The sequence below is a fragment of the Curcuma longa genome, chromosome 11 (genome assembly GCF_044706935.1).
Source record: "Curcuma longa cultivar G26 ecotype Majalengka, Jawa Barat chromosome 11, ITB_CL_G26_1.1, whole genome shotgun sequence".
Taxonomy (NCBI): domain Eukaryota; kingdom Viridiplantae; phylum Streptophyta; class Magnoliopsida; order Zingiberales; family Zingiberaceae; genus Curcuma; species Curcuma longa.
In genome coordinates this window covers 10,750,578-10,762,558 of record NC_133871.1, presented here as the reverse complement: position 1 = coordinate 10,762,558, position 11,981 = coordinate 10,750,578, and the positions used below count along the sequence as shown (strand labels likewise).

At 35.3% G+C, this 11,981-nt stretch overlaps 1 protein-coding gene across 1 annotated transcript; it reads left to right on the top strand.

Moving 5' to 3' along the window:
- Positions 1 to 1,431: 1,431 nt before the first annotated feature.
- Positions 1,432 to 11,661, top strand: LOC141841896 (casein kinase II subunit alpha-2). The gene is made up of 10 exons (XM_074730095.1): positions 1,432 to 1,590; positions 2,551 to 2,680; positions 4,801 to 4,995; positions 7,356 to 7,513; positions 9,079 to 9,169; positions 9,287 to 9,352; positions 10,543 to 10,625; positions 10,702 to 10,765; positions 10,895 to 10,963; positions 11,334 to 11,661. The coding sequence occupies exons 1-10, from the start codon at positions 1,505 to 1,507 to the stop codon at positions 11,391 to 11,393; spliced, it is 1,002 nt and encodes a 333-aa protein (XP_074586196.1). The 5' UTR covers positions 1,432 to 1,504; the 3' UTR covers positions 11,394 to 11,661.
- The last annotated feature ends 320 nt before the right edge of the window (positions 11,662 to 11,981 follow it).

Genomic DNA, 11,981 nt, shown 5'->3' with positions numbered 1-11,981 from the left:
GTTTCCGACCAAAGGCTGGGGGTTCAAATCTACATAACGGTATTGTTGAGAGGAATTTAACCTTGTCACTCCTGCCTTCAACTGGGAATACTCTCATAATGTGGAGAAACTTCCTGGTGAAGTCCAAAACATAAGAAATAGTCTCGCTATTGAAACAAAATGACCTGCAAGCTAAACCACATCTTCACCGCCACTGATTTTTTTTGACTCTACCAGTTCAACCACTTTCCTTTGTAGAAGGTGACTCCCAAGAGGCAAAAAGAGGGATCTTGCAACCAGCGCCGGACCAGATCTCAACACCTCGTCCTTGGACTCGATGCCTTGTACAAGCCCGTAGCCTAAACTACTTCATTCAAAGTGGTTTTGCATCCAACCAATTGAACTTTATTATCACTTACCACTTAACCAATTGTTATAAGTGTACAATATCACTTCATCAACCTTCCCAAAATGCTTGACCTTGCTTTCTTGGTGATCATGGTAATCATCATATATACTTTAGGTCAACATGTTTCTAGCTATTTGTATTAATTAGGCATGACAAGATTCCAATAAGTCCAACACACGGTGATCGATCATCTCCCAAAAATCGCAACGCCAGCAACACGAGAACAGAAAATACAAAACATCAGAGAAAGAATGCAGAATCAAGATGCGCGAAGTGATCATAGAGAAAGCAGATTTAGAATCGGGGATACGACAGGAAGCGGAGAGAGAAAGAACACCTTCTTCCACCTTCTTCTTGACGCGGCTTTCTCTGGCCTCTTGTACGTACCCCATGGCAGGGACCAACCGAATCCGAGCAGGGATTAAGAAATGCAAAACCCTACGGTGGAGGCGGAACCCGACGACTTCCTAGTCGACGACGACGCCGTGTCACTGAGCACGACGACCTGCGATGGGTAGGGTTGGACGAGATCATGAAAGGCCTTGATTTTCGCATTTTCTTAATAACAGTACCCCGTGTAGACGTAAAACGGTCTTAATGGGCCAGAAACAAAATAGGCCGAGAAAGCCCATTTACATGTCGGGCATAGCTATTTGGATGTCAGCTTGGCGCAGGCCAATTAGGGTTTGGGGACCACGTCTCCTAGCGAATCAATACCCTGAAAGGGATTTATTTATCTTGATTATAATTTTTATCATAGATGAATATAATTTATTATTCATTTAATTTAATAAACTATTTAAATTTATTTAATTATTTTTATAGAATAAATTCTTATCGACATTAACATCAAATTTATTCCTTAAAGTTTGATTCATTTAGGTCGCAAGAATCTAACTTTAAGCCGAAGGATGTCCCACCGCTTTGGTCCGTCACTATATTCCGTGGGCCGAACCGGCCCATCGAAGCAATCCGGACGAGCCGGACCAGGACCGGTCTCTTCGCCTTTGCCGCTTGCTCTAGCTGTCAACCCTCCCTCCTCCGCTGCGCTCTCACGCACCTCTCGTCGCTTCTTGCCGTGGCGATTGTCTGGATCTCGCGGGAGGAGACTTCGCCATGTCGAAGTCCCGGGTGTACGCCGATGTTAACGTTCTCCGGCCCAAGGAGTACTGGGATTACGAATCGCTCACCGTCCAGTGGGGGTATGAGTTTCTTTTCCCCAGCCCTAGGGCTGGATTCGGCTTCGATCACCTTGATCCTTTTTGGGTTTCCTTTTTCTCGTTTATGTACAGATTGGAGATCAGCGGGCGATCCATTGGCTCCGCGTCTATTTGCTTCTACCGTGCCTTGCCCATGGATTAGATTTTTGTTTTTTTGTTTTTTGTTTGTCGATTTTAGGTTAATGACAAGTAAAAAAGGGGATACAGGAGCAGCAGTCGAGGTTTTCAGGATCTCAAAATAGGAATATAAAAATTACCGTAGCAGACGTGTTCCTTACACAGACCGCATGTCTGATTTGATTACATGGACACGACTTAGAGATGCTATACGACCAACCAGTGGTACCAAATCTTGACAATCTAGCTGATGAGTAATCGTTCGAATTGACTTATTTTCAAGCCTCACTTCTCTGGTGCTTGAATACTTGCAATTTATTTCTTCGAAGCATCGGCTATATGTTTCCATGGGCTCACCTTGTTTACACCTCATATGACTTGTGCAAACCAGTGTTGTGATCTCTGAACAAACCCTTAACAAGAACTATCAGTATACTGAGTAATGGAATATTCATTTGATGGTTCAGCTGAAAGATATTTGAATTCAACTGAGGCTGAGTCTAGCTGTGTAACCTTTGAGTGTTAATGGATATTTCAACAAAGGAGAAAATCTAGATCATTTTTTCTTTACCAATAGAAATTAAAGAATCATTGCTTGATTCTGTTGATGAGAGATACAACTGTGATATCTGTGAGAAGTTTGTCTAATGTGTCTGCCATAAATGTGCTTGCATATTATATATGCACGTGGTGACCCTACTGAATGATGTCTATTTATTATTTTCAAACATTAGTTACCAATAAGAATAAGATGATGATGTACTTTTTTTATTCACTTGAAAATGAAGAAATATGCTTTACGAGGTTCCAAAGCTTATTTTTCAGGAATCAAGATGATTATGAGGTTGTGCGGAAAGTTGGAAGAGGAAAGTATAGTGAAGTCTTTGAAGGTATAAATGTAACAAATAATGAGAAGTGCATTATCAAGATCCTAAAGCCTGTGAAGAAAAAGAAGGTATTGATCTGTCCTGTAGTGTGCTAACTTTTTATTATGTATAACATCAAGTTTCTCTTTTGTATATGGACTTTCTTTTAGGGTTAACAGTGAACTTAATTTTACTTTCAACGCATAGAATCTAGTTTCTCACTGACTAAGGAAAAGAAGATACATAGATGCTTGATAGCGTGATTATATGTTATCAAATTCAATGCATGCCTAAAGTTAGGTTCATCAGAGAGAAAGTTGGAGGAGGTACGGATGGCAACACATAGGGTGCCTGTCACATATGTTACTTAAGACTCATGTATGAGTATCTGACGTGAGGGTGAATCAATGTTTGGCACAGTTATTTCTGAAGGTATTTACACATATTCAAAAGAAAAGTCGACTATCCACTTAGAATGCTGGTGTCCAAGTGCCAAATAAAGGTGGTAGATGAAGACTCCAAGTATAAGAGCTCATCAATTTGTTCCTGTTTGAATAGGAACTTGATTAATTACCTACCTTTTAAACCCTAATCCAAACATGATGCATATCTTTATTCTCATGGAATCTGCATGTACCTGTGAATGAACCAAACTCAAACTAGATTCAAGTCTGATTTGTCTATCTAATATCTCTACCCTAATCTTATTTGAAATCAATTACTATGTTTGCAAGCATAAGTGGGCCAGCTAGTTGTGGCTATTTGAAAATTGCTACCCTCACAATTTAGGATAGAAATTGAACCTCCATTGCCTCTAATGACTTTGTGTGATAATGAAGTTTAAACACTTGAACTACATCATCTTATCCCCTATTTATTTGGGAGGATGGAAATAAAAACTGAGAAAAGTTTTCCTCGTGGAAAGTTTTTCTTTGTTTATTTCGTGAAAAAGGATGGACTACTTATCCATTTCATTGTTTACTTATTATAAAATAATGAATGGACGGATTTAAGAATCCATATGTGGGTATTTTTTGGATATTTTTTATCAGCAAATCGGACGAAACACAACTTTCCTTCCTCACTCATCTTGCTTAATAGTCAAATCTCTCTCAACTGCCACTTCACGTGGTCGTGAGCAATGGGCGACCTCACTTTGCACCGTGGGCAGCCCTGTGTGGCCACCTCATGCGGTTGGGAGCCACGGGTGGCATTGTGCGGCTGCCTCGCCGGCCCTGAGCTACATACGGTCTCGCTCACGGGCATGACCAACCTTGCACATGGCCACTAGTGACTTCGCTCGCAATGCGAGCTTATTTTTTCTTTCCCATCCTTTTCCTTTCTTTTTCTTTTTCTTTTCTCTTCCTTGTCCCTAGGGATTTTTCCTTTTTCCTTCTTTTTCTTTTCTTTTCTCTTCCTTTTCCCTAGGGATTTTGTTCCACCTTGGATTTCTTTCCTTCCTCAATCCATACCTTGGAGTAAACAGGGCCTTAATGCTTCCTCTTAAAAATATTTCTTAAAGGAATTGTGCTTGCTTAAACCCCAGACATCAATCCATCAAACTTGCAGGATTCATGGCTTGGAGAAAGAGGGACTGCATGATTCTTGTGAAACACATAAAGACAATAGAACCAATTATAAGTAAAAGAATGCTTCTCAATTATGATTTTTTCCATCTCACTTCCTATCTTTCTAATATGTTGATCTTCCTTGTTGCTTATTTTGATTGAAAAACACTTGTTTGTTATTCAAAAAATAACCTCCCATATTTTCACATTTTTTTCGTCTTGCTGTGATGGTCTAACCTCCTGGAGAATCAACTAGATTTGAGTATGTCTTCAACTACTATGTTCTGATTAAACTATCCTTTTTCACAAGTAACAAATTAGGTTATTACTGCCTCTCTTTGTGTATTTGTATTCTCTATAAATTCTGTATAGGATGTTCTTTTTGGTGTACTTGTATTCTCTCTTGGTCAGAATGTTTGGCTAATTATTAATCTTTCCGCTGACCTTGTGAACATCATTCTTGATGAAGCTATCAATCAAATATTTTTCTTCTTATATTCTTACATTTTGATGTTGTATCCTTTCATGCCTTGTTTTTTTCTTAAGAATATTCAATGAGATTTGTGCTGATTGTTTATAATTTTTTGTGAATATGTATGTTTTTTCTTACAAAGATGAATGCTGTTTCCTCTTTTATGCAGATAAAGAGAGAGATTAAAATTCTTCAGAACCTTTGTGGTGGTCCAAATATTGTCAAACTTTACGACATTGTCAGGGATCAACACTCGAAAACTCCAAGCTTGATATTTGAATATGTCAATAGTACTGATTTCAAAGTGTTATATCCTACATTGACAGATTATGACATACGATACTACATTTATGAACTACTCAAGGTTTGCTTTTAGCCCTCTTGTAATATATGACTTACATTTTTTTACATGTTTTTAGACAGAAGATATTATGCATTTCTCTTGTATTAGTGTCTCAATAACAATTAATGATGGATGGCTAAAATATCTTAAAACGATGCTTTTTGTAAGTTGTGGAGATGAATACTCTACCACCAACTTATTTTCTCGTGAAAAAGGATTGTAATTTGATTTGTTGCAAGGGAACACAAAAAATTCCTCATGTAATTAGGAGGCCATTATCATCAGCCAATGTGCTCCCAAGTCCCAACTAATTGAGGTGGGCTGATTTGGTCTCCAACAAATTTCGTAGAAATATAACAAACAATAAAATTTTAAACAACTTTGAATTTTTATCATTTTAAAATAGGATTTGAAAATCCCTATTGCATTATTCTTCTCAACCTAGGAGAATTTGACTCCAGGTAAATTGTTAGCATTGTCTCCAATTGATTCCACGCATAAGTAATGATGACCTTATTAAGTCTATTAAAGCTTTTATTGTTATCCTTTCTTGGATGACCTTTCCGGCGAGTAAGAAGTTGATGCCCTTTGAGTCTTGATTTTGTCTCTTTTCATTTTGACTGCCCCTTTCTAATAAATAAAGGGAGCACGAGGATGATGACCATGTTTTCACAATACTCGGAACATAAAAGTGGTAACATCAAGGATGAATCAGCATAACCCTGAGAAAATTTACATACAAGGATGAAGAATTGAATTTCATAGAGCAAATTACTATCTAATTTAAAAATTGAACTTGTGGTTAAATAAGCCAACATTATAAATAAACATGCATTATGATCAGCTCTTCCCAATGTCATAAACATGGATGCTTTTAAAGTATATGATATGGAACAATTTGAGTTTGTGAATGCAAGATGAGAATTCATCATATCATTAGGTACTTTATAATAATTTTATAATAATGATTACTTGTATAAAGTTGTTTCTAGTATTGCCACATTCCTCTTGTATCAGCACTCTAGAACTCTCAGTGTAGTGACAAGTAGTAAACAAAGAAACAAACTCTTTAGGGGGACGAGCTTTTAAAACATGAATAACTAAAAAAAGTACACATGCTAATTTGAATTTTATTTGATTTCACAATTATAAGATTAGAGTCTTGCATTCTTAGTTTATGATCTTCCTTTTGTCCAATTGTCTCTTTTTGCCTAAGTCTAGATGTTCTCTATAGTAAAGTGTTGATTTCATAGATTGATAGTACAGCTAATTTTCAATAAAATAATGATTCAATTCATCCCAAATACATCTGTAATTGACTTTTTATAAAAAAAAAACTAAAGATTTAAAATGCTCTAACAAATTTCCTAGATATCTAACAAGTGAGGATTTTATAGTCTAGGTCATGTTGTTGACCTCTAAAGGTGTCAAGTGAGGTTTTTATTGACTGACAGCATGACTCCTTTTTCTATAAAATAATGATTCAGTTCATCCCAAATAAATCTCTAATTGACTTTTTATAAAAAAATTAAAGAACTTTTAAAATGCTCTAACAAATTTCCTGGAACTATAACAAACTATAAAATTTTAAAGAACTTAGACAACATTAAAATTTTCAACAATTTTAAATAGAATTTGAAATCCCACATGCCTTATGTTTTCACATGTTTTGTGCTATTAGTATGACATTCAACATTTACTAAATTATAAACCTCTCTCAGATAACTAACTAGAACGCTAATTTTTCCCATCTATTGGCATGGGCTGCTATATTGTTTGCTTGTTCCCCTATACTAGTTGAGGATTTGATCAATAATAGAGAAAATTATATGTATTCAAAAGGTTGGTAAATTTATTGGAAGGAATGGCAGTATAGGTGGTGACTTTGTTTTGGTTTTCTTTGTAAAGTTTTTTTTACATTGAGTTATGGTCTCAAGTTTATTATTTGTTGTGATGCTTACAAAAACTGAGGATGAATGGGTATAGGAGGTTATCACTTAACAAGAGAGTGAAATAGTTGCAAAAAGTTCTTAAAAAACCATCAGATTTGGATTCTTTTTTCTTTTCAAATCTCATTGCAGATTGTATGTATGAAATGTAGTTTTTTCATAAGTACATTTGGAATGATGTTGATGTGATAGTTTTTACAGTTTGCAGGAGACTTATGATGAAATATTGCTATTTCAGCTGCAACTGTTATTTTGCTCTGACATTTTTTTTAATCCTTAAAGATGGATTTTATTGGCCATTATGCTGTCCTGCCTAACTAAACTTGTTGTATCGAGTTATTATTTGTTCTCTCTTTTTGAAGTTACCATAAGATAATTCCCTCTAATGTGTTTCATATTGCTCTGTTCATTTATAACTTCCTGCGCTTCCAGGCACTGGATTACTGCCATTCTCAGGGAATTATGCATCGAGATGTCAAGCCTCATAATGTTATGATAGACCATGAGCTTCGGAAGCTCCGGTTGATAGATTGGGGACTCGCTGAATTCTACCATCCTGGCAAGGAGTACAATGTTCGTGTAGCTTCAAGGTATGTCATGCTATGAACTTCATGAGTTTTTCAATTGTCTATTGTTAGATGTCCTGAAATAAACCCTTTAATATTCAATCTATTAGAATGAATGATGAACATTCAGGAATAGATTAATGTTGGCCTTTTTGAAATTTGGATGTCAGTACAGTGGCATATGGGCCTGACTGGATTAGACACATGGTTTTGTGAAGGACCACCTAGCAACTATGCAGTTGCCTTGGCAGATTTGGAAGAGGACCGCATGGTGTATATGCCTGCATATGTTGTGGAAAGGAAAAAAACCCTATTTTGTATAATTTGCACCTTGTGGATTGAACTAAATAGATTTAAAAACCTAAATTACACTATTGGGTAGCTTGTAAGTTAACTTAAACAAACACTTGTTTTGCAAGTGACAAGCTATATATATATATATATATATATATATATATATATACAGATTTGATATACACGTATGTATGTATAATATATATTTAAATTTTCTCCGCCACATGTATTGCATATGCCCCTCACATAGTACATTTGCACTATCATTTGGGTGATTGCCTATCAATGCCTGGATTAGACAACATCAACTGTAGATGTGCATGCACAACTAAGCAAGGTAGTCAGTGTAATCCAGTGGGATTACAGCAACATTATATATATTTTGATCATTATCATTGTCTAACTATGTTGGCAACTCAACTGTTTGAGATAGGTTATATAGATATTATCCCTCCGTTGCACTCTATCATCAGCATGTATTTTGCTTTACTGCTATTCAATCACAGTACTGATAATTTTTTGTCAAATATCATAGGCACCACTTTAAGTAATGCAGTATTTTTGCAGAGAGATCCATGAATATCCTTGATGTTGATCAATTTTCCTTAAATTTTCTTTTGACCTTTTCTGCCTCTTTAACATATTGCACCAACATGTACTAATTTTCTTGTTTAAGTTGGCCTTTCAGAAAAAAGAACCATCATGTTGATATAGTTTGGTTTTTCTTTTTGTACTTACTGCAAAATGTGTTTACCCACTCGGGTAAACTTTTTGTTGATGTTGGAGAAATCTTTACTTCAGTGGATCTTCCAAATACCTCACCCCTGTAAGAAATAAACCAAGCTTAATTGTCTACTATTCATTTTTCACTTGCTATTGCAGAGGATTTGTCTGATTCTATGGAAGTACCCCAAATCTTCCACGCACCACTAAATATAATGTTAGCATTATTACGGAAATTAAAGAAAATTGATAGAGGAATAAGAATGACAGGGGGATTCTGGTGTTAAAGGAATTAATTATTTTAATTTTTGCATTTGTCATGGACATTTATTTTAAAAAGAAAAACTTGGCGGAGTCTATTCTTGTTCCAGATATTTGAGTTTCCAGTGAAGCAGTATCATCATTGTTTGTTAATTCTTGCAATAGCTTCAGCAAGCTGTCTGAAGCAAAGTCCAATGGTATTATTTTATAGGCATTTGTTTAAATAGTAACAAAATCTATTTTATTAAATATGCTGAATCATCATGTACTCTCTGGAATGAAATTTAACTGTGTCTGTGGTTTGTACGCAGATACTTCAAGGGCCCTGAGCTTCTGGTTGACTTGCAAGATTATGACTATTCTTTGGACATGTGGAGTCTTGGTTGCATGTTTGCTGGAATGGTGAGTGTACCTGCTGGGGAATTAATGCACTTCTAAATACTGTTTCCTTGGCTATTTATAATCTTTCCAATCTTCTAGTGCCAAATACATTGATGTTCTTCTGCTGTTTGATTTCAGATATTTCGAAAAGAACCTTTCTTCTATGGCCATGACAATCATGATCAGCTTGTCAAAATTGCTAAGGTAACAAGACGTACCTTAAATGAATTTAGTGCTTGGTTTATTGGTATCTGAATCAGCACTAAAATTGAAAATCCACATAGTATAATGATGACAATAACACTTGTAAATTAAAAATGGCTCAATCCTGTTACACTTTGATTTATCCATTTCAAATGAATTGAAGATGAGAGGTTAGGTTACTGAGTTAAAATAGTTTTAGTTTGTATGTTGGCCTATGTTTTCAATACACGTTAGTTTTCGTTTTGTACTTTGCTGTTATCTATATTTATGGTTTTATGGACTTTTAGTTGTATAATGTGTTATTATGCTTGAATCTTTGGCTATTATATGTATGATTGATTATTTATATTTTTGTTTTTATTTATGTTTATATGAGATGATTTCATATTTTTTCTGTGCTATGGAATGTTTTTTTTTTCTAACATTTCTTAGATAGATAAAGTGTATATTGATGTTTATATGAGAGTATTTTTTTTCTAAGATTTCATAGATACAAATGATAATCACAAAGTTTATTTTCTTTATTGGTTAAAAGTATCATTTTTCTTTGGAAAATAGGATCATATTGAAGTCCATAATGGGGACATTGGAATGAGATTACATGGAAATAGAACAATGCCTCTCATTTCTCTTTCCCCTTCAGTTTGCAGGATATCAAACTGACCTGACCTAAAAATTTGCCATTTTATAGCCATTAAATTTACAACGTTTTGGTGCATTGTGAGATTTAGCTGATATTACAGTAGCTGCATTTTACCATACTAACTCAAACTGTTCCTATTTAATTAAACGGTAGCCTAACTTGTTTAATACTTGCATAGATGCAATAACTAATGTCTATGCTAATCTGTTTAGCTAAACTGATACCATGACCTGCCACAATTGCGTTGGGTAGTTCATGGGTATCCAAATAAATGGGTAATTGAATTCTTTCCATATATAAAATTAATGTTAATTAAGATTAACAAATATAATGACAACATATTTGTCAACTGCTAATAAAATCATCAAATTATCATAAACGTAGCTACACAACAAGCAATTACAAATACTCACCTTGGCCCATCAAAAGAAAATAACTAGTTAATTATGCACCCATGCACACACAGGTTCATTGTTAGGGTACCAATTACCCTATGCATTTGCAGGAGACTTATAATGATTGGATATTCATTCATCTTCTTTTCCAGGTTCTTGGTACTGATGAACTAAATGTGTACCTAAACAAGTATCGGCTAGAGCTTGATCCACAGCTTGATGCTCTCGTTGGAAGGTATGAGGTACTTGTGATGGAATGTTCATAAGCTCTAATATTTCCCAAATTCATATTCTTGCTTTGCTTTCTTCAGGCACAGCAGAAAACCATGGTCTAAATTCATTAATGCTGACAATCAACACCTTGTTTCTCCAGAGGTTTCTATTTGTGCTCACTTCAAGTTTGCTGAAAGAATAAAAATTACTGTTTTCAAATTTAATTTTGCTAACGATGTGTATATTCTACACTATTAATTGTCCTGTCATGGCTGGCAAAAACCTGTGCAGGCAATAGATTTTCTTGATAAACTCCTGCGATATGATCATCAGGATAGGCTCACTGCACGAGAAGCAATGGTATCACCTGAATTTATGTTCATTTATTACAGTACTTTCCTTGTATCATCAAAATACATGGGGCTATAAAGATTTTAAGACATCAGCCCCCTGAAATATGATATAGAATGAAGCTTTAGTTATAGATCCACCTTTATGCAGAAGAGTAAGTAAGAATAGATTGACATGTTTAAGGGATATTAGGAATTTCTCTAAGAAAACTTTTTGGTCATCTGTGTCCTCAATTTGAAGTAGACTTCAGAGATTGAAAGAACCGGCCAAATGTGCCTTGAACTCTGGCATGCAAACAACCACAATATACATATTTTAGAAAAAAGTTATAAATGTGAGATTTGCAGGAACATGCTCAGCATAATAATAATCTGTGCAGGCACATCCATATTTTCTTCAAGTGAGAGCAGCAGAGAACAGTAGGATGCGGACCCAGTAAAAGTGTCATGCGGGCTAGTTGATATGGAATCCGGGTTGTAGATTATTCACATTACGACATTGCTTTGGAGCATCTTTTATCATTACCCCCAAGCACTTGGATGGCGTTGTGTGATTCTCTCTTTCATAGCACTGATTTCATTGTGATGGTGTCTGAGTTTGTTTAGAGGTGACAAAAGATTCTATCTTACTAGCATCGTGAACAACTTTGTTTGGCTATGTAATAGTTTAGTTTGGTATGCCAAAAATGAACAGAAGTAAATACCTAATATCTAGTTAATCAACAAAATAATCTCATTGTTAATTAGCCCAATAGAAAAGATGAAAAATATAATGGTTGTGCCATTAAGTTGATACATAATATAGTTGGCCAAAAAAAAAAAACTTCAGAATAGAGAAACTAGAACTCTAGTATTTTCTTTTCTCAAGGCCATGATCACTTTTTGATTAGTTCTACGTGTTTATGGTTTTACAACTTTTACAGTTTGTCTATATGGTGTCTTGACAGCATCATTCCTGCCTAGGCCTGATTGACTCGAACACCAAGTTTTTTTCCCCCCTAATTTTAATATTTTCAAATAGTAAGTTT